The 20,974-nt window shown below is 41.8% G+C and overlaps 1 protein-coding gene across 1 annotated transcript in view; it reads left to right on the top strand.

The window, feature by feature from the left end:
• Positions 1-20,974, top strand: part of LOC139923466 (tight junction protein 2-like) — a 106,327-nt gene that overhangs the window by 76,570 nt on the left and 8,783 nt on the right. Inside the window, exons 12-20 of the mRNA XM_078285295.1 lie at positions 304-412; positions 5,139-5,358; positions 8,330-8,514; positions 10,118-10,213; positions 10,359-10,438; positions 13,101-13,311; positions 14,548-14,648; positions 15,709-15,927; positions 19,242-19,352. Of these exons, the coding sequence (XP_078141421.1) occupies positions 304-412; positions 5,139-5,358; positions 8,330-8,514; positions 10,118-10,213; positions 10,359-10,438; positions 13,101-13,311; positions 14,548-14,648; positions 15,709-15,927; positions 19,242-19,352 (1,332 nt within the window). The remainder of the gene's footprint in view (positions 1-303; positions 413-5,138; positions 5,359-8,329; positions 8,515-10,117; positions 10,214-10,358; positions 10,439-13,100; positions 13,312-14,547; positions 14,649-15,708; positions 15,928-19,241; positions 19,353-20,974) is intronic.

Genomic DNA, 20,974 nt, shown 5'->3' with positions numbered 1-20,974 from the left:
TGGGCAGCTCTAGCAAGGCAGAAATTTGACAAACTGACTTGTTGGAAAGGTGGCATCCTATAACGGTAAAAAAAATAACTTTATTACATTTGCAGACACTTGTCTAACTACAGCTCTGATAGAAACTATTTTTTTCAGCATGTCCAATAAGTAATGTTCACAAATAGTTCAAATTGGCTCGGGGCACATTACAATGTGAAAATTAGTTTTCAGAAAAATTTGTCATTTGAGTATAGCATATCGCTAGTGGAGGCAAATGTGGATGTAGTCCTAATAACGTTGGCTTTTGTTTGTGTTTTGAAGGTGAACAACGTAGATTTCCAAGGCATTGTGAGAGAGGAGGCAGTGCTCTTCCTGTTGGAGATTCCAAAAGGGGAGGACGTCACCATCCTGGCCCAGAGCAAACCTGATGGTAAAAGATTCCCTCCAAAAACATCAAAAGTCGGTGATCAACTTAGCCTACTAGTGTCCAATGAACAAGAAACTGGCTGTACGACCTCATTTTGCAATGTCTCAAGAAAGTTCACAGTACTGCCAAAGACTTTCTAGCACAATTTGAACTGGAGTCATTACAACTGAGATTCAAGTCAGACTCAAGTCTGTGTGTAACTTCCTGCAACAACTCAACTCTCGCGAGACTTGAGCGAGACTTGGTTACACACAGACCGGATCAAGCGAAAGGTAAAGAAAAACGTTTCATTTCTCCGTAGGGTCCTTTCCATAATGTTGTCAGACACTTATAATAACAATCTGAGCCTGTCAACAAAAAATGTTGTCCCCTTTAGTCACTTAGACACAAAAATATGGGAAAATAGGGTCCAGGTTGAAAAATACCGAAGTTACCCTTTAAAAGCAGGGGGCTGTAGCAAATATATTGATATGCAAATTAGTGTGTGATGTCATCTGGCGATTTCTAACAACCTTTTGTGGAACCAATAGCTGCTCTCCCATAGTTTTGATTACTGAACTAGTGAAAACAAGCCTAGCACCAGGTCCATGTTTGCTAGCTGTGAGTGTCTTGGCTAACAAGCTGTCTAGATGGTTATCAAGCAAAGACAGCCAGCAATAGTAACTGGGCACAGCTGACGCTAACCAAGCTGAACACTTACATACAAAAGCACACTAAACAACAATCAACACATGTAAGTTTTGAAAAGCCTCCTGAAAATATGACAACAAAAAACACAAATCACTAATAATGGCTCACTACTACAATTTATTGCTAACAATGCTTTGCAAGGCCTCCTATGCTAATGTTACATCCTCAACAAAGCATTAAGCCCACTTAGGACAAAGTCCAACAAACAATATGCAAAACCTAAATCAAACCATCTACCTTCTACCATCTTACCTTTTCAGGAAACCAGGGAACTTGATAATCTTCTACTAGCTAGCCAAGCCATTTCACAAGCAATTGTAGAAAAATGTGAAATGGAAAAGCATGTTGCACAAAACCCCTGCTTTGATTGGAGTGTGGCCAGAAGAGAAACATGCTTAAAAGTTTCAACCCCCTCCTCCCCACCTTTCCTGTTAGGAGGACACCTTCATTAATGTGCAGTTATTTCACAATATCTATAACCTTATCTTAAGTGGAAATAAATTGGAAACTAAAACTTTGAATGAACAGAATTTTGAAGTTATAAGATTATCAAGGTTGCCAATAACTTCCTACCATGATGTTTTTGATCAGTCAATGTAACTTTTTCCTTGAGATTTTGACCACCCCCCAGCACCACTGGAGTCTGCCCTCCTTTCTGGCTGCGCTAATGTTGTGTTATTGGGGCAAGGAGTCCTTATGCAACTGGGGCCAGGGCTGTGATGTGATGACACCCGCGAGGATGTTTTCACCTCCAGATTGGCAGCACCACCACAGTCTTCCTGCTTGCTCAGGGAGAGCAACAGAATTGGATGTGCGAGATAACTTTGGAATGAGAAATGCGTGATACACTAAAACCCAGACGACAGTTGGCTTTTGGATAGATAACAATTGTGGGTATTGCCCACCCTAGAACCGGCCATGTTTGTTCCAAATTTAGGTTACTGTGACACAGTAAACTGTCTTGTCTTAGACTGTGGAGGAAAATCTGTCTCAGTCTGTCACGTGGAGGCGCAATATGTGTGTCAAAAAAGAATAGGCTATAAATGCAAGGCAATCCACACGCGTAGTTCAATTCACAAATGCAGATTCAACAATTTAAATATCTGTTTAGACTCTGAAAATATATTGGCCATAAAATATGAAAATATATGTTTGTAAGTGTTGTAACTTGTGAAAACGTCTTTCACAACTTTTTTATGAAAAGAAAACTTGTATTCACAAATATGTGTCTCTTAATTGTGGATGGAGACACACCACTACTGTGGTACTTAGGTGGCTTTGTTCACTAGCTAATTAGCCAGGAGGCTAAGTTAGCAAAGCAACTAATGTTAATGCAAGACACTACTGCTATCTTCTACTAGAAATGCTAGCTAGTGTGCAAATCAGATGGGTTTACAACAAGAGAGTGAGGGTTAGCTAGATAATGGTTAGCTAGCTAACAAGCTCATATAGATGTATCATAGAGATACATCAGATAGTGGCGAAATCAGTTCCCAGTCAAACAGCACAGACATTAACCATGTCTATTGAATTCTGTTGAGACATCCAACTCATACATTTAGAAATACAGTTAGCTCTTAGCCGTTGTTGCCTAAGAGTTTAGGACCTCCAATATGGCTACCAGTTGGGGGCTAATGCTACAATATTATGCACAGGTTGGTTATTTATGAGCTGATGTTTCACTGACATCCAGCTTGCTTAGAACTAGATTTTACTTGGCCTGTCTTGTTTATTCAACCTTGAGACTTGACTCTAGTGACTTGCCTCTATGAACTGTGACCTACTGGTGAGTTGAGCAACCAGGTCCACTTTCTTGACAGTTACTCTCATCTTTCATTCTGTGCAAGTAGTAACAAACCTTTTAGTGTAACGAGACATCTGTTGGCGAGATGCTTTGTCAATGATAGAACATGTTATGATTGGAAATGATAGAGAAAGTGTGCATGTTTTAGTAGGAGCAGTCTTAATTGACTTGGTTGTAGGCTAGTTAGAGAGTGTCTAGTGCAGTAACCCAGAACACAGTGTTCTCTCCCACAGTGTACTGCCAGCTGTCACACCTCAGGACCATCTCTCTCTCTCTCTCTCTCTCTCTCTCTCTCTCTCTCTCTCTCTCTCTCTCTCTCTCTCTCTCTCTCTCTCTGTTTTATCCATGTAATGGTGGAGATACCAGCTTGGTCCCCAGAGGCTTTTAGACCAGTTCAGGCTAGTTTTGGTTCACCCAACCGTGGCACACATGGACACATGCACCAACACACATACACTCAAAAACACACAGAGTGAGAGAGAGCAACACAAAACATGTTATGTAATGAGCACATTGCCCCTTGAGCTTGTGGCCCTTAAAAAAAACATAGTTGCTTTAGCCTTTTTGCTGGAAAATTCTGTTAGTGAAGACATCACACAATCACTGATAGAGTTGACCTGACACTGAGTGTTCTTGTGTGTGTGTGTGTGTGTGTGTGTGTGTGTGTGTGTGTGTGTGTGTGTGTGTGTGTGTGTGTGTTCTTGTATTTATATCCTTGTGAGTACCAGTTTGAGTTTTAGACTTTTGGGGTGACAAGATTTTTGCGAAGATTTTTCCATTTTTGTGAGGTCATTTTGCCCGGTCCTCACTTCTTCAAGAGGCAAGTTTAGGATTAGGACTTTGGTTTAGGATTAGGATTAGAATAAGGATTCAATTTAGGTTAGGGTACGGTTAATTAAGGATTAAGATTTGGGTTTAGGATTAAGATTAGAATTATAATTAGGTTTAGGTTAGGGTAACGGTTAAATTGATAAAGTGGGGGTGCGCAGTTTCTATTGGCTGTGCAGGGTATGGTAGTTTTTGGCACTGAGCACCCAACTAGAAGAAGGTTATACAGGGAGGCACATGTGCTATACGTATTAGACTTGTGTGAGTGTGTGTGTAAAGTAGACTGAATGTATGCTTTGTGTCTTGTTCTGCTGCTTGTTGAGTCCTCTGTGTGTATTAAGCCTCATCTGTCCAGCCAGCCAACTTTGGCAGCAGTGGATTGTACTCTGCATGACTATTGCTCCTATTGGTCCTTTTGGGTCAGCGCTCTGCCGGACCACAGATATCAGATGAGGAGTCCTCACGAAAGCCTGGAGCAGGGCTTTTTAACGGTATTGTCATGCCAGCAACAGCCAACAGATAGTCAGACAAATACACAGATGAGGTTTGTGTAAAAATATATAGAAACGTATGCTTAGTCACTCACAAACGCATACACATAGGGGGCAGTCAGATGAGAACATGAAGGTGATCATGAATGACCTATTTTGATCATTCTTTCTCTCCCTGCTAACCAACCTAAATTAATTTCATTAGTCTGCGTTTCAGTGGAGAGTTTTAGTGTCCCATGATGGTCTAAATGCTGTTTCAGAGGCTTTTCAACCCTGACAAGAATACAAATCTGGCAGTAACGCTGAATTGGATTTGTTTATAATTCTTTCATATTTTTTGGCATGGAAATGGTCCAATTTAAATATACAGCATGACATATTGGCACAATATAATATCAGCAGCTTCAATCCAAAAATATTGGCACAGTTTGAAAAAGGAAAAATACATTTCTATTCAACATTATTTTTGAAAATAAAATTGTCTTTCTTATGATCTACTGGTAAAAAGTTGAATAAAATATTTCTGAAAATAACTAACCTTTTTTTTAGCTACCGAAAGATGACTGAGCCCGGCAACATCCTAGTTCACATTCATACCGTTCCACACATTCACCTGTCCCTTTAACCTCTACAGTAGGTCAGGTCTCTGCTTCAGCTCCTGGGTTACCATTACTATACATATTATTTGTCATAATGGAGAAAGTATGGCAACACTCCAGTGGCCATCACTTTCTGGAACAAATAGAGAGCTCTGTACTAACACTTTACTCCTTCCTTCACTGCTTTTTTCCCTCGTTCCTTTCCTCCATCCACCTTTTCTTCACTCCTTCCATCTCTCTGTCCTTCCTCTACTTCTTGCATTGTGTCTCCCTCTCTTTATCTCTCACTCTATCCATTCCTCCCTTTGTCTATCTAGTCTATAATGATGTCCTGGTGTCGGGGCGTGGAGACTCCTTCTTCATCCGGACCCACTTTGAATATGAGAAGGAGACTCCTCAGAGCTTGGCCTTCACCCGGGGCGAGATCTTCAAGGTGGTGGACACCCTGTACGACGGCAAGCTGGGCAACTGGTTGGCCATCCGCACTGGCAAGGACAAGCAGCTGCTGGAGAAGGGCATCATCCCCAACAAGAGCAGGTAAGCATTAACCTACCCCTGTGTTATGATAGACCAGTCGCTCACAAAATGGGGTGCATGGGCACCCAGGGGTCCTTGAGGAAGCTCCAGGGGTTCTTTAGGGGGTTCCAGTGGTCCTTACGGAGGTTCCAAGGGTCCCTGAGGGGGTTCTAGGGGTCTTTGAGGGTGTTCTAGGGATCCTTGAGGGGGTTCTAGGGGTCCGCAGCAAAATGAGGAATAGCTTAATTTCACTATAGTGAATATATACTTATATATATACACTTATGTATACTTAGCCGTTGAGTGATGAGAATATAGACACCAATATCATCCATGGGTCCACGGTAGATAGTTGCCTCTGGTGGTCCATGCTAACACTTTAGTATACACAATGTTGAGTGATAGTAGGCTCCATGCTAACACTTTAGCATGCACTATGTTGAGTGATAGTAGGCTCCACGCTAACACTTTAGCATACACTACATTGAGTGATAGGCTCCACACTAACACTTTAGCATGCACTACATTGAGTGATGGTAGGTTACTTATCCACAGTAAGAAGACTTGGTAGTGTTTTTTATTATATGGCGTGTATACTCAGAAATTAAAAAAATGAAGTATCATTAACTGCTTAAATGTTAGCAAGGAGCACCGGAACCAATGATCTACTGGGGATGTATGGATGATTTTGGTGTCTATGGTCTCATCACTTAACAGGTAAGATGATAACAGCTAATCTCCCCAAAACTCTGTGTATTCCTTTAAAATGGGAATAGCACGATAGCTTAGCATAGAACTAGCTTATTTGTAGTAGTCAGGCAGGATTGGGCCAGCATGTTTACTTGGTGGTTGTCCAAAGGTTCCAGAGCTAACAACATTAGCTGACAGGTAAGACTTTGATTGCTGTCAAATTGGGGCAGGTTTTTGCTACAGGACTGAAGACATTTCTCAAATTAGATCCTCAGAAGTGATAGGAAGGCTTCAGTCATTTAGAGCATCTTTTCCCAACAGATTCCCTGGTGTATCAGATAGGCCTGTCCCAGCCACAGGCCAGCTGCTAGCTATCTAACCCGCTGTGATTAAAGAGGCTTCAGATCAGCTGTCCGACCAGCCAACCACTCATCCTTTCATCCTTCTTCTTCTATCTTCTGCTCCATCACCGCATCTTTCAGTTTCATCCACCCTCCCCTCCTTTTAATCTCTCATTTTCTTATTTTTTTCCTCCCTCTGCTCCCTTTCATCTGACTGCTCTTCCTCCTCCACATCACTCCTCCCTCACCATTTTCCCCTCTGTTTCCAGTTCTCCTCACTCCATTCCTCTCATCTTTTGATGCTGGGGTCGTAGCTGGGTTTAGGGTGTTGGACTGTTTGGATTCTGGCTCTGTTTATTGATTCAACTCCATACCGATTCATGATACCAATTTTTATCAGAAATAAATAAAATGTTTAACAATTCAATTTTATTACCTTTAAAATCAGTACACTGTATGTTATGTTTAGTCAAGTGTATTTATATAGCTCTTCATCACAAGCCTGTCTCAAAGGACTTTACAGAGAACGAGCCTACCTAGATCTAACTAGTCAGTAATCAAAATTATGTTAATACAGTATGCAGCAAAATTAAATACAAGGAAACGAAACAAAACACAAGGCACAAAATAGCATGTTGAAAAGACATAACAGGCCTACCTAACCTACCTGACTGAGACGAGCCTACCAACCTTAGACCCTTAGTGAATACAAGGGAAAACCGTAAGGAAAAATATGGAAGAAACCTTGGGCGGGCCAAGTCAAAGAGGGATCCCTCAACAGGACAGCTGAGCATGCAATAGGTCCCGGGAAACGTCTAATTTTGTGATTTCCAATTTGTGCTGCTAGTAGGGCTGGGTATCGGTACACGATACCTTTAAGGTATCGACCGAAATAACCCAGTACCAAGTAGTATTGAAACTTCTCCAGTCAAACAATACCTGCATTCGATACTTTTTGTACACAGATCTAGAAAAAAATGACTATTTGTATGGTTTTGCTTGCAGCCAATCACCGCAAGTGTTCTTCGATTTAATGCAACGTGTGATTGGCCCACTACCGCAGCAGCTACAACCCATACAGTCTGTGGTGGTGAAGTCGAGCGCGGTGTGTGTGACGGAGTTGGCAGTTCAGCGTGCCGAGATGCCACCAAAACATTTAAAAAAAGGTATCGAATGAAGTACTCTATTGGTATCGGTATCACTTTAAGGGTACTGGTATTGGTACTGGTATCGTAATTTTTTAAACGATACCCAGCCCTAGCTGCTAGTGTATTCAGATAATGGCTATCAATCTACGTCAAAATCCACACCAATTATTGCGCTGATTACATAACAATAAATAGCATATCAATAACGTATTTTGCGTTCCTAAAAGATGTCACCGTCTTCCTCCACTCTCCGTAATCATTCTCCCCTTTCCAGCTAAAGTGAACAGAGCTGGTAGATCTCAAGAGGGATATGAAGAAGTCTTAGCTGTTTTCCCAACAAAAATGTATGCAAGCAATAGTAACGTTATGGGATGTGATGAGGTGCTTTAGTCTACCTGAGAATGAGAAAACACAACATTCACTTTCATGCCAAACAACTTCTTCACTGTGTTTGAGGTGCTGGCTCCCTTACACAAAATCCCTTTTCTACAGGTATTACAATTAGCAATGTTGTTCTTCACCTTGATAAATTTAAGCCAAACTTGCTTGCCTGCCATTCTGCAGTCAGCCATGCTCCCATCAAGCTTTAGAAACAGAGGCAACCAATTTCTAAAGTCAGACCAGAAGAGAAATTCCTCCATTCTAGGTCTACTTGAAAAGCTCTTCTTTTGTTTCTATTTAAAATCTATTGGTCCAGGAGAAATAGGCCAGAAATATGCCAAATCGTTCCGATTTGCGTAAAAGCACCAAAATTAGTATACATGTACAGTGATAGACAGACAAAGTGATAGAGTTGTCTTGCCTCCCTGTCAGAGCGGAGCAGATGGCCAGTGTCCAGAGCTCCCATAAGGCCAGTCCGGGCGACCGAGCTGACTTCTGGCGGCTGCGGGGCCAACGGGCGGCGAAGAGGAAGGACCTGAGGAAGAGCCGAGACGACCTGAGCAGCCAGACCCTGGCCACTCGCTTCCCAGCCTATGAACGGGTGGTTCTCCGAGAGGGTGGGTGTAATACCAGAATCAGGTTGTGGTTGGAGCTGATTCTCCCAGTTCTGGACAATTCAGTGTCTTCCCCAGAATTGTCTTTGCAGAGTGTAAAAGCATTTGAAACAGCATTTAGACCATCGTGGGACACTAAAACTCTCAATTAAACCCATGCTAATCAAATTGTTTTAGGTGGGTTAGCAGCTCCTTAAGGCAGTGGTTGAAGGTCCAGGAGAGTGGCTGAAGATCTAGATGAGTGGTTGAAGTTCTTGCACAGTGGTTGAGGGCCTAGGAGAGTGGCTGGAGATCTAGAAGAGTGTTTGAAGGCGTAGGAGAGTGGTGGACTGCCTAGGAGATTGGCTGAAGGGCTAGAAGAGTGGTTGAAGGCCTATGAGAGTGGTGGACAGTCTAGGAGAGTGGTTGAAGGCCTAGGAGAGTGGCTGAAGGTCTAGGAGCGTGGCTGAAGGTCTAGACGAGTGGTTGAAGGCCTAGGGGAGTGGTGGACAGTCTAGGACAGTGGTTGAAGGTCCAAGAGAGTGGCTGAAGGTCTAGACAGGTGGTTGAAGGCCTAGCAGAGTTGCTGAAGGTCTAGACGAGTGGTTGAAGGCCTAGGAAAGTGGCTGAAGGTCTAGACAAAAGTTAGGGTTAGAGTAAACTCATATCCTCACCTCCAACATATCGGCAGTGGGCAGTTTTATTGAAATATCGACCCAATATATTGGTCTAATCTCAATCATAACTGGGTTCAAATAGCCTGGGTAAGCCCATACTCTGCAAGCTACTATTGCTCAGTCAAGAGGGAGGGGGATATTCCTGTTTACTGCAACAGGGAGACTCGACCACAGGCTATCCAAGGTTCATGGAAACAGCTCGACCTGAATAAGACCTTAACCAGAGTATGAACCGTAACCTGGTTAGTGTGTCCATGCACACGTAGCCAATGACTGTGTGTGCGTTGCTCTCAAGTGGAGCCAACATGGCAGGCTTGGGTATTCCAGTGTCTACGCTCTCTAGGGAACAGATGATAAAATGGATGTGTCTGAATCATAGAGTGCAAAGCAAAAGTGGAAGACAGGGGAGGAAGGATAGAGATGTGCTGATGAACGTGGGGATGGATATTAGAGAAGGAGGTGGCTAAGGGAGGGACAAGAGGTAAAACAAGGCATGGGTGAAGAAATGGAGAATAGAAAGAAGGGAATACAGATGTAGAGAGAGGGAAAGCTGTAGAGGAAGGACAGATAATGGAAAACAAACCAACAAGAGCATCCCCTGGTCTGTACTTGGTGTGTGTGTGTGTGTGTGTGTTTGATTTTGTTATTTGAGTTTGTATTATATCGTGTTGTATTACAATAAATTCAATGACTTGTCATGAGCTGGGCAAGCTAACGAAATGTACTGGAGGCCAATTCTGGATACCCTTTCCAAATCTGACACACTGATATCTGATTTTTAGCTTCTCAAATGATTTCACATCACTTGGCTTTCAGTAGGAAACTCTTTAAAAAATTGCACCTAAAAGACACTTCCACTGTCTGGAAGTGGGCATTGGTGTCCAAAATTGGCCAACAGTATGTTAATCATGTAAAAATACACTGTCAGTATAAAAAGTGTGTCCTTCCAGCTGGTTTCCGGCGTCCTGTAGTGCTGTTCGGCCCCATTGCTGATGCTGCTAATGAGAAGCTCGCCACTGAGATGCCGGACCAGTTTGTTATTGCCAGTGAGTCTCTTCTACCCTCTTTATGTGGATGTGTTTTGTCTGCGTGTGTGAATTTCTGCCTGCCTATATAAATTATTTCGCTTTGAAAATGGTATTAATATCGCTTCAAAATGACATTTCCATTGTATCTGTGTCCTTATGTCAGAAACGGAGCCGAAAGACGCAGGCTCTGAGAAATCCTCAGGAGTGGTTCGCCTCAACACCATCCGACAAATCATCGAGCAGGTAAATATATAATGGTTCTATTCCAAAATATAATAAAGTTTATCATTCAATATCTCTAAAATGTAGACGATCCTGTCTTTAAATTGATATAATTTTGTCAACCAAACACTTATGTTACCTACTTGCTTTTAAAAAGTACCATAATAAACATACCATAAAATTTTTTATGCCATTTATATGAGTTTCATGCCATTTGGATAACTGCTTTCATTCACCACATGCAAAACATGCATTTGATATAGTACCTACATACAGGATTGGAGGGAGTTGCAGTAGTCCAGACAGGGGATGACTAAAGCTTGAACATGGAGGGCTGAGTCCCTGTGAGGAAGGGTGTGGTTTGACAGATGTTGTAGAGTACAAACCTGCAGGATCAGGTTGTGGCTGCAGTGTCGGCTTCCACGACAGTCAGTTGTCTAAGTTAAGATGAGCGTTATTGTTTACTGAGGGGGAATTGGGTCATTCTAGCAGCAAATAATAGGATATAGATAGAAATACAGTAATGTCTTGCTATTTTGACCATTGACTGATTTATAGATTTACAGATGTTTGCAGGTTACAGATTTACAAATTTACAATCCAGTAAAAGAGAATGTGTGCAGGGTGTGCAAATATGCTTTGTTGGCTATTTTCATTATCAGATTTACAGAAGGAAGTGGCACATGTACAGAAATGTGTCCAGAAATATGTACAGGCTCATGTACAGAAATATGAACAGAAATAAGGATAGTTCATATGTAATGCAGTGTGACCAGGCTTCAGCACCCTTTTAGAATGAATGAACGTTTGAAACACAGTTTCATCTCAGGGTCCTGAGGTGGAGGATGAGGACTGAAGATAGAGAAGCAGTGGAGTGCTTCAGGCTCAGTATAATGGTCTGTCTTGAAGCAAGACTGGTTTGGCTCCAATAGGTTATTTTGTGAGAGATATTGGTAAAGTTGATTAAAGGCAGCATGGTCAAGAATTTGAGAGGAAGGAGAGGAGGGATACAGATCTGTAGTTTTTGACATCAGATGGTTGAGAGTAGGTTTCTTGAGAGGAGTAATTCTAGCTGACTTAAAGTAGATGATGGTAATCAGGAAGAGAAGTAGATCAGTAGTGGTCATTTAGAAGAGGGAGGATGAGATAGGTTCAAGAGGTCAGAAGGTTGGTCTGCTGGTGAAGATGAGTTTGAGGACATGGGGAGAGAGATGCTAAACCAGATGTTAGGAGAGGAGGCAGCACATGATGTAGAGGGAAGAGCAAAGAGTAGATGGGAGTTGGAGCCTTGGTTGTGAAAGTACTTGAAGAAATCCTTGGTGGAGAGGAATGAGGAGTAGGTAGCGGGGCATTAATGACAGAGGAGAGTTTAGAGGCTTGGATTAAGGCAGATTTAGCAGCAGAGATGGAAGCAGACGAAGAGAGGGGATACCGATGGATCTACAAACCAATCTTGTGCCTCTTTCTCTCAGTTGCAGAAGTCTTGTATGTTCAGTTCACAAGGCTTCAGACAGCCGAGGGGATTAGAGAGGGGACTGGAGAAGGAATTAAAATGGTTAGAAACATGAAGAGGGCTAACAGAGAGATTAGTAGTGGAGGGTGAGATCAAATGAGGATAGCAAAGAAAGAATAGCCCTGAGATAGCCTAGTGGAGTTAGGAAATGTGCCAAGAAAGTTGTTGCACTCTTCTAGGAACTCAAATGGACCTGAGAGTCAGTGGAAGACAACAGTATGATGGGAGCCAGCTGGGTTATAGTAACAGCGTGTAACTCAAATGAAGAAATAGAGAAATGTGTGAGAGAGAAGGAACAGGAAATGTCCACTTAAATGAGATGAGCAAATCTGTGCCTCCACCACAACAAAGGTCTAGGAGAGGTGACTGAAGGCCTAGGAGCAGGACTGAAGGTCTTGAAGAGTGGCTGAAGGTCTAGGAGAGTGGTGGATGGCCTAGGGGGGTGGCTGCAGGTCTAGGAGAGTGGTTGAAGATCTAGAAGAGTGATGGATGGTCTAAAAAGTGGTTGAAGGCCTAGGAAAGTGGTGCACAACCTAGGAGAGTGGCTGAAGGTCTAGGAGAGTGGTTGAAGGTCTCGAAGAGTGGTTGAAGGTCTAGGAGAGTGGCTGGAGATCTAGAAGAGTGTTTGAAGGCGTAGGAGAGTGGTGGACTGCCTAGGACAGTGGCTGAAGGTCTAGAAGAGTGATTGAAGGCCTATGAGAGTGGTGGTCTAGGAGAGTGGTTGAAGGCCTAGGAGAGTGGCTGAAGGTCTAGATGTGTGGTTGAAGGCCTAGGAGAGTGGTGGACGGTCTGGGAGAGTGGTTGAAGGTTCAGGAGAGTGGCTGAAGGTCTAGATGAGTGGTTGAAGGTCTGGAAGAGTGGTTGAATGTCTAGACGAGTGGTTGAAGGCCTAGGAAAGTGGTAGACGGTCTAGGAGAGTGGTTGAAGGTCCAGGAGAGTGGCTGAAGGTCTAGGAGAATGGTTCAAGTTGTATGCAGCAGGGAGGACAGCAGGGTGATCCATGTCTCTGTGAAATTAAGTGCAGAAACAGAAGAGATGCAGAGTATGACTCTGCTTTCTGGACTGCTGACTGACAGATCCACAGATTATCTGGTGTCAGTATGCTAGCCACTGTGGCTGGTTAACAAAACAGTGACTTTCATGATCTCATGTCCCCAAACCCCTGTACAGGACAAGCACGCCCTGCTAGATGTGACACCCAAAGCAGTGGACACCCTGAACTACACTCAGTGGTACCCCATCGTCATCTTCTTCAACCCAGACAGCAAGCAGGGCATCAAGGCCATGAGGCAGAGGGTGATCCCCAGCTCCAACCGCAGCGCCCGAAAACTTTACGAACAGGCTGTCAAACTGAGGAAGACGTGCTCTCACTTATTCACTGGTTGGTGCTGGACACTCAACACACATACAGAGAGATTTAGGCAGGCGTAATGTATGTGCATGCACAGATATGAACACAAACACACAGATGCATACAGTATAGAAATATATCTACAAACCCCCTACAAGCCAGATCCCTCCTATCTGTTCCAAAGTCTAGATTCGAGAGCAAAGTTGATGGCGCGTTTGCCATTAGAGCCCCCCCATTAGAACAACCTGCACTGTCTTAAATCACTTTTTAAAACCCATTTTTTATAAACTTGCTTTCTGTAACAATTCTTGAATTCAGTTTTTATCATTACTAATTTATTATAGACTCATTGTTATGAAATTGTTATTTATGCAATGTATTTTTTTTGTAATGTCTGTAAATTGCTTCGGAAACTTTGTTTTTTAAAAGGCCATAAAATATAAGTGTAACCCACAAGTAATCTAATCACAGAAATGTAATCTTAATGTAATCTACATGTAATCAAATCAGAGAAATGTAATCAAAAAGTAATCTACAAGTAATCTGACTACTGACAACATATGTTTTTTGAGTAATACAACATACCTACGTGAATATATTTCAGTGGGAAATTGTTTTTCAAAATGATTGAATCTCCTCACTTGGCCATATAATGATCACCAGAGAGAGGAGAGAGAAATTTGGGGGTGATTAAGTAAAATCCAAATGCACAGCGAGGATCTTACTAAAAACATTTGCAATTTCCAATAGTCATGTTACTGATGATCTCTTTAAATTGACCAAGCGTTACCTGTTTAGTTAAGTTTCAAGTCCTTTTGTAAGGTATTCCAAGTAGAAAAAAAATCAAGCAAAAGAGAGTATTGGGACCTCAGACTATGAGTCCCACAGTTCTGAGTCATATAGACACACAAGTATGACGGACGCTTCCCCAGAATGGCCTTATAAATTCAGTCACTGTAACTAGTAAGTAAGTAAACCAGTGACTGTGTCTATGCATGGAAAGAGAAGTCAAACCAGCCATAGCATACAAACTACAATGATGAGTCAAGAACTTACAATTTGTAACAAATTTCACAGCGCCAAGACAAACTGTGTCTAACAACCGCAGACACTGGGCTGACCCATAATCAAGTAGTGGCAAAAATCGTAGTGTAGTTGCGTTTGCCTGCATTGTGTGTGTGTGTGTGTGTGTGTGTGTGTGTGTATGCTGAGGTTGGAAAGTCTTTGTGTTCTCTCTCCTAAGCTTTCTATCTTCTGTCCATTCAGCCACCATAGATCTGAACTCAGCCAACGATGCCTGGTACGGCAGCGTCAAAGACTCCGTCAGAGAGCAGCAGATGCAGGCTGTGTGGGTGTCTGAAGGCAAGGTAAACAAACAAACAAACAAACAGACACACACACACACACACACACACACACACACACACACACTTGTTTCACAGGCTTCCTACTGGTCGAGGAATGTCTAGAATATTCTGGACTTTAGAGAGGTGTATTCCAGACAGGGAAAGTCAGGGAATTTGATCATTTCTCTGGGGAAGTCAGGGAATATCAGGGAATTTTACAAATGGGTCACTTTACAGTAATATAGCAGAATGTATTTTCCAACTTTGCACATTTCACACTTTCACAACTGGAGTGGAAACAAGGCTGAAAAAGAACATTAACAAACCAGGAAGGAAGAACATTTTTCAGGTTATGGAAGTGCTCTGATTTTAGAAGTGGAAAGTCATGGAAACGTCATGGAATTTTACATCAGGGATTGCATGAAAATGGTCACATTTAAAAATACTGATTATTGCCTCAAAATATCAGCTATCGGCAGCTTCAATCCAAAATATCAGTATCTGCACTGGCCTTCAAAATCTCAGTTGTATGTCAGTTCAACCCAGGTGGAAGTATTTTCATATTCCTTTATATTTCTGTACATTTTATGCTTTCTTATTGTAGTAGTATATACCATATATCATAGTGAGTGCGTGTGTATATTATATTTGTGTGTGTATATAAATGCACAGTATGTATAGTAGTTCATTATTATTCAGTCTGTAGTGATTTGAATGCTTTTCTATCACAACTTTCTTGCTACCTTCCTATCAACTTCCTAGGTATTTAGTATACGTGTATGTGTGTGTGTGCACGTGTGTATGAATATACAGTATAAATCATATATGTATTGCACTTTATTTTTATTCAGTCTAATTAATCTGTAGGGGTCCAAATGCCCCTCTATCTTCCTGTCACCTTCTTAGCAGCCACTTCCTGTCTGCACTCTGAGCATGCTCACTGTGTGTCTTCCTACTTCCTGCCAGTGGTGCTCTACAGCTCGGCTCTGTTTGTCTTTCTTTCTTCTCTCTTGTTCTTGTGCTATCCGTCTGTCCATCCTTCCTTCCTGTACACCCAAGATCCATCATGTGTCTCTTCTAGCTGGAGGGGGTAGAGAGTGATCTGGACTGCCAGGACGTGGAGCGTCTGTCCTTCCTGTCCGCCATGTCGGCCGACTACCTCAGCATGGACAGCCGGCTGACCTCCGACCTGGACGACACCGCCGACGAGGGCGGGGCCTACACCGACAACGAGCCGGACGGTGAGACGCCCCACGTCTCCGCCATCAGCCGCTCGTCTGAACCCGTCATGGCCGAGGAGGTCAGCATGAAACAGACACAAACACACACACGAGGTTGCCTACTTACCTATGGAGCATGGAAATTTATTAACTTTTTTAAGCTTTATTCATGCAGGGAAAGTTGACTAAGATCCATACACCCTGCTGCACATTCACACAGTTCCACACATTCACACTGGGAGCTGCCCAGTACAACCACTTCTTCTGGTCTTCTACTAGTGGCCACTGAGCAGCTCCACTGGAGCAGTTGGGGGTTCAGTGCCTTGCTCAAGGACACCTTGATGTATTTGTTTAGGGAGGGATCACACTCACACCCTCAGACACACAGAGCTCAATGCAGACTTACTGTCCTCCAGTCAGAAAATAGCTTTTGCCACTTGCAATTCTCAGGCTGCTGCTGCCCTCTGCAGTCGAGCCAGTGCATTACAGCTCTGTTTGCCATCTGACATACTGTAAATACAACCAGTCCAGCTTCTGTAGGGCATTAGTGTAGTTTACTGGAAGATTACAATAAGTCCAGAAGATTTGTATTGTAAAAGGGACAACATATTCTAATCTCTCTTATTCTAATTATAGTGATGGCCCTGTGGTCAACTTCTACATCTTCTACTCTTTAAGGATACTGTGCCTCTACTAGGGCTGCTAAGAATATTTAATTTATTTTGTTTATATAGTTTATTTAATAGGGGCAATGCAAATTAACATAGTGCCACTTCAGCTGGTTACAAACAAGTTGATGCAACTGATGTTCTGCATAGAGATTAGAGCTATTGCTAGTTTCCAACTCCTGTCCCTAGTTAGGCTTTTCTTAAGAGAAATACGAAAAAAAGGTTACACACAATTATAGAGCATTATTTACAGAGGGAAAAATGAAAAAACAACAACATATAACAATAAAACAATCAAGTCATTATAGATGAGATGATTAAAAATGTATACAGCTCTGATTTTACTTCAGACAGCCTTTAACATTGTTATCAAAAACCTTAATATCTTGGATTCATTTTACTTCAGATGGTAGTGTATTCCACATTTGGGAGCCCTTAATAGAAAATGCTGAAAGCCCAAAGGATATAAATTAAGAAAAACATTTAATTCGAATAATCTTGACATTGTGATTTGCCACCAATCGCCTCTATGGGTGAAAGTTGGTGGCAGAAGTCCAATAAAATAAGCCCTGGAAAACTAAATCTACGGAGTAGCCACTCATCACTCTCAGCTAAAAAGTTGGTGCACTCTGAAAATACGCTCCCTGCACAATGCAACATGGGCCAAATCCTCCATCAAAGCAAAAAAATAGCCTACACCCGGAATTTCAACACCCATACTGATATTTAAAATGACTGTCAGGTTGCCATTTTAAATCTGTATGCTTAAACGGTGCAAATATTGTCAGACTAGATACACAGTCTAAATTGTTTATGAATAGTGTAACATGTACTTGTAGTCTCAGCTATTGTAACTGAAGCATTTTTATATTAAGTATGAAGCAAGCATAGTAATAGTAATTTGATTGTCTTTCTTGGTGGTCTTTCATAGGTGGTCTTCATAAGTACAAGTTCATAAATCCGACTCAGCGTAAATTCATTCAACATGATTTGATTTGTAGGTATTTTTTGACATTTTGAAAAGCTTAATACTTCTGGTTTATTGGCTACCATATTTAGTTGACAGATTACACTGTATGGAACTTTTGTTCATTGGTCATAAAGGTGACATTTGGATTTTTCAATACATTTTATCAGCCAAATGTTGAAAAATAAATTGTTGTTGATAATAGATTCAACTATTTGGTATAGGATTTGATAGATTATTCTAAAATGAAAATCGATAGTTGCAGCCCTAATAGGCTATTTACTTCAAAACAATTTTTGCAATATTTTTGAGGGAAAAAAATTGTGTGTGCGTGTGTGTTGCATGTGTAGGGGTAGGATTGTTTATACTAATTATTAACACAACTAACATAACATAGAGGTTTGGTACAACCTGACCCGCTCCCACCCCATAGCCAATCCATCTAAATTCCCCATAGGGACCCATTGGCTGGAACCCCTGGTCACTGTGCAATGGGAAATACAATGTGTTTTTTGTGTTGATACATGTATTCTGATGCTTTATGATGTCTTCAGTGATCTCCAAGATCAGTAGAGATGAAGATATTACATCAGCAATATTGGGAAAAAATATGGCAATAATGTATTCCTGGTGTTTTTTTCATATATCAATATCATGAGATATCATGATATTATAATTTTGATATGTTAATATTGTGATATAATCTTATAATTTGACATAGTGAATGTTCCATTTTTACTAGTTGCTATATAGCAACTAGTAGTTTTTCAACAATGGTTTTCCGTTTGAAGCTATGAAGTTTTTCATTTTGACTAGTAAAACCTACAGTTGTTCGATCAGCATCTAGTGTTTACTCGTCATTAGCGCCCCCCTCTTCTATAGAGGAGAATCTCCTATAAACCAGGGCTCCATCATGGAGGTCCACTGGGGAATTGGATATGCTCAACCAGGCTAGTAGCTTGAGAAGAGTCAGCTCAGTTAACCTGAGCAAACTGTTAGCTAACTAATTTAACAAGAGTAAGACTAATTTAATAAAGACACTGATGTTAATGTTAAAATGTGACTACTAGCAGCCTCTAGCTTCTACTAGATATGTTAGCTAGTGTGCAAATCAGTTGTGTTGACAACAAGGCAGGGATGTCTAGCTGAGCAGATTATGGTTACCTAGCTAATAAGCTGACATCTAAACACAAAAGTGATCAGAGGTATCAGTGACAAAATTAGGTCCCAGTCCAAAATAAGCGAAAAAAAATTACCATATCAATTGAATTCTGTTCAGACAGTGGAGTTGTACGTTTAGAAAACGCAGTCAGCTGTTGACAGCTTGCCTCCACTAAGGAGGCTGGAAAACATGAACGCACTGCGAACCAGCAATGGAGGTAGCATGCCTCCACTGTTGCCTAAGAGCTGAGGACCTCCATTGAGGATGCGTTACGTCAACTGAAAACCCTCTGTAATGGCATGGTCTGACCCCCCCTCCCCTCTGTTTGCACCCTGCTTGGTATGTCCCATCATATGGCATGTCAGCTTGAGTGTCTTTTTTGCCCCCATGTTCAACTCTGACTGAGTTGTTTCAAGGCTGGAAGGCTAGCAGGGCGAAGAGCAGCCTCAGAGTCAGCCATGGGGGTGAAAAAGACAGACAAGATGGCATGTCAACCCCTTTCATGGCCCTGCCCACTGACCTATCCTGTCTACTGCATGGCTGTGTACTCTGTGTGTGTGTGTATGTGTGTATGTGTGTGTGTGTGTTTGTGTGTAGATCTTGCGCAGGTGCAGTCCGGACATCCGGAGTCGTGTCAAGAGGATGGGCAGCCGGGAAGTCCTCAGCCGAGCAAGCCCCCCACCTGCATTCCTACCAGACACCCCCAAGGTGAGGAACACACACACACACACATCTATGCTGCTAGTGTCAGGCCTATGGCTTCTCTAAAACTTCAACAAGCCACAGCATATACGTTAATGCATCCATATAGCTTCAACACATATTCGCTTCATATTTCATCACTTTGTTTTGTCATATATTTCATTACACACGATGAAAGGTGTATGGCTTGTAGCCTTTCTCAGAAGAAAATAAAGCTTTGATGCATGCATCCAAAATAGGCAAACTGTTTCAAAGACAAAGAACAATACAAGGTATCAACTTACTTTAAAGGTATGGAAGTTGAGAAGTGACATAAATCAATTGAAATCATGAAATTGAATTGCAACTTCTATTCCCATATACTGTATGAGAGCATAATGTATGACAAAATTAAAATTAAAGTGAAATAATCCAATTTTCATTTTCATTTACATGTTGGAAAATGCATTATTACTGACAAAATTAAAACTCAAGTTTTAATTTTCATTTTTGCTCTCATATATGGGAATTGAAATTGCAATTCTATTTCATGATTTCAATTTTATTATGTCACTTCTCAACTTCCATACAAAGGAAGACATTTCCACTTTTTGTGCAAAACCTTAGATGTTTTGCCTCTCTCGTCCTGTTGGCATTCTTTGGTATAAATAACAGACCATCCAGGTTGATACGGTGAACATTTTGAAATACCCTGGTACATGATAATATAGGGTTACTGCCCAACCCTAGTGCAGACTTTACAGGGGAGCAATGACAAATTTACCTCACTTGGCTTTTCTGAACTTACTACCATTTGTTAGAGCCACCAAAAGTCACCACTTACAATACTGTCAGTCATTTACAAAGCTGAATGATGCAGCTCTTGCTTCAGTGATTTAGAATAGATGTCTTCAACCATGTGCCATCATGACCCAAGAGTGTGTTTTCATTCCAGTCTAACTCTACAACAGCGAGTAGTTCCTCTTCTCTGGTTGAAGGTGGGATCACCAGTGAAATCAGCTGCTGTTGTGTTTGATTGGGCCTTGATGGCGCATGGTTGAAGATCATTGATTTAGAGTAATTTGCTAAAGCCGTCTATTCTGAATGAGTGTCAGCCAGTGTCTTATTTGTGTCATCAGCTATTATTAGTGTGCTTGCTGAAGGCAAAGCACTACTATTATTACTGATACAGTAATATTGTCTTCTACACATTACTAGAATATGTCAGCCATCATCAGCTCATATAATTCTAAATTTTTCCTCTCATAACTATTCTGTGTTTTATCATTGGTATTGTACACTGTATTGTTACCTAATGAGCATCACATGACATCACATAACACATAACATCCATGAAATATACAGTAATTTGGCAGGAGCTGATTTGTTTTTAGGTGGTTTAGGTAGTGTTCTTCTCAGGATGGGACTTTGAGACAAAGTACTAGTTTAGGTAAGTGTGATTCTCCCTCTAACCTCCCACCTCCCACCCTGCCAGCTCTTTACCTCGTTTCAAAGGAACAAACTGCCCTTCCCACTGAGGAATGGGCTGATATGGAGAAACCACGCCTACCGCAGCTCTGATTCCTCCAACAGCAGCTCATTGGACCAGACGGGTACCCAGAATTCCCCTGAGTTGGTGGTAGAGGGTG

This window comes from Centroberyx gerrardi, chromosome 8 (genome assembly GCF_048128805.1).
Source record: "Centroberyx gerrardi isolate f3 chromosome 8, fCenGer3.hap1.cur.20231027, whole genome shotgun sequence".
Classification (NCBI taxonomy): Eukaryota; Metazoa; Chordata; class Actinopteri; order Beryciformes; family Berycidae; genus Centroberyx; species Centroberyx gerrardi.
Note: the sequence above shows the minus strand (reverse complement) of the source record. Positions and strands in the feature narration are given on the sequence as shown.